The following is a 1,878-nucleotide window of genomic DNA, read 5'->3' as shown; positions in this document are numbered from 1 at the left end:
GTAAATTTTTTGCAGTAGGCAATAAAACCGCATGCAACAACATCATAATATATATGTTGAAATTGTCTAACAAATATAAATATTTAATTATTTCATTGATTTTAGTGAAGATTTTAAACTTTTATTTACCTATATTTAATACGTCTTTCTTTCCGAATACCCGGCTTCTAAGCTGCTTGGTTTGTGGATCTTTTATCCTTTGCTCAAACAGATCCGAAGCGATTGCACACAAATGATTCCAATTTGAAAAATTTAGCCCATTTCCCGGGAAACTGTCATTATAGTCAATGTCAACCTTCAAATAAATGTTTGTAGAATATTATTATAACATATTTTAAATTTACTTATCTGACTGGGGATAGGTGGTGGGAGGTTGAAATTCGATATTCTTTTTTAAATTCAATTTTATCCGAATTTCAAAAATTCGCCATTTTGGACCTAAAATTCGATTAAAATTCGAATCTCGAAGCTTCGAATATCGAATCTACCCATCCGTATATCTCACATATAAACATACCAATTCAGGAGCCTTGGAGTATTTGTACAGCGGCCACTCATCTAAAATTTGATGCAACGTCAAATCTAAGTTGAACAAACGATTTTTTCTATACGAAATTGTTTGCTTCCATTTCGTTAGTACAGTATCCCAATCCCTGATATGTTTGAGATCAGCACATATTTGATCATATTCCTCATTGCCAGTAGTTGTCATCATATTGCTCGTGTGATCAGGGTTGCGATTATGCAGTTTCAGGCGCTTCGAATTCTGATTAAGTTTTGCCACGTACCGTTTTCGTCCTTGATACCTGTCCCAAAGTTTGCCTTTTGGTGCCAATTTTTTGTTAGTTTGTGAGAAATATGTATCCTTTAATTCAAAAATTAAAATTATTAAAAAAGTACTTATTCAGGATTCGGCGTTAGAGCAACATGTAAACTTACGCGGCATTCTGTAGGAAATAAAGATGTTATTTGTTCCGCTAGATCTTCGCATTTTTTTACCGTGAGTTTATCGCCATGCTCTATAATTGATTCAATAACATAATGAACAATATATGTTCTAGCTTGCGGCAACAGCATTTTAGTTTCGCCATAGTTTTAAAATTGCTTTTCCTTGTTCTGAATTTAATAAAATGTTGTGAACACTGTGAGACTGAAAATAAATTTGTTTAATGCAGCTCATGGTTTTTGGATGGATACTGGGTGACATTTATGTTATGTACGTATATGATTAAAATATTACAAGGTAAAACCATTGAGAGACAGTTTGACGTTTTTAAGCAATATAATTTTAAAATTCAAAACTCAAACTCACACACTCGTTCATATTTTTAACCTCAAACAACAACAATTGTGAAGAATTTCATTTTTTCTGTTTTCAATTGTAAATGCTTGAAAACGCCAGAAAAAAATCATGGCCGACGAATTGAGAAAATGATTTTACCTTGTAGTTTTTGTATCATGTGTACGTATATATTACAGAAATTTTCATACCTGCTTAGACGAATTATTTTCGATTACTGGAGTGGTTTCTATTTCCATATTGGCAATCTCTTCATTTACTGGGGAACAATTTAAGTTATTTCTTAACAAATGATTATTTAAATGCCTTTTATAACGATATATATTTACGAATGATTGTTTACAAAAGCTATAGGGGCAGATGTATTGACTTTTATTAATACAGTGAATTATTTTAAGATGACTTATCAAAACGTTAACGGTTGAAAAATTCTTTTTACAAATAAAGCAAAACATTTTGATTACAAATCTGTTTTCTGTTTCTTTAAATATTTAAATATATTCCTAATAAATTATAATAAAATTGTAATATTAATAATATTATTATGATTTTGATTTATAATATTCGCACTTCTGCAG

General features: G+C 30.5%; 1 protein-coding gene across 1 annotated transcript; it reads right to left on the bottom strand.

The window, feature by feature from the left end:
- LOC118732628 lies at positions 1–1,644 on the bottom strand (the record flags this gene model as incomplete). The annotated part of the gene is given in 5 exon segments (XM_036461759.1): positions 1–66; positions 130–295; positions 518–865; positions 940–1,150; positions 1,492–1,644. Coding segments are annotated over 4 exon segments (718 nt in total), but the record flags the coding sequence as incomplete, so codon positions are not given.
- Positions 1,645–1,878: the final 234 nt, after the last annotated feature.

Source organism: Rhagoletis pomonella, unplaced genomic scaffold (genome assembly GCF_013731165.1).
Source record: "Rhagoletis pomonella isolate Grant_MI unplaced genomic scaffold, Rhpom_1.0 Rhpom_scaffold_23550, whole genome shotgun sequence".
Classification (NCBI taxonomy): domain Eukaryota; kingdom Metazoa; phylum Arthropoda; class Insecta; order Diptera; family Tephritidae; genus Rhagoletis; species Rhagoletis pomonella.
Note: the sequence above shows the minus strand (reverse complement) of the source record. Positions and strands in the feature narration are given on the sequence as shown.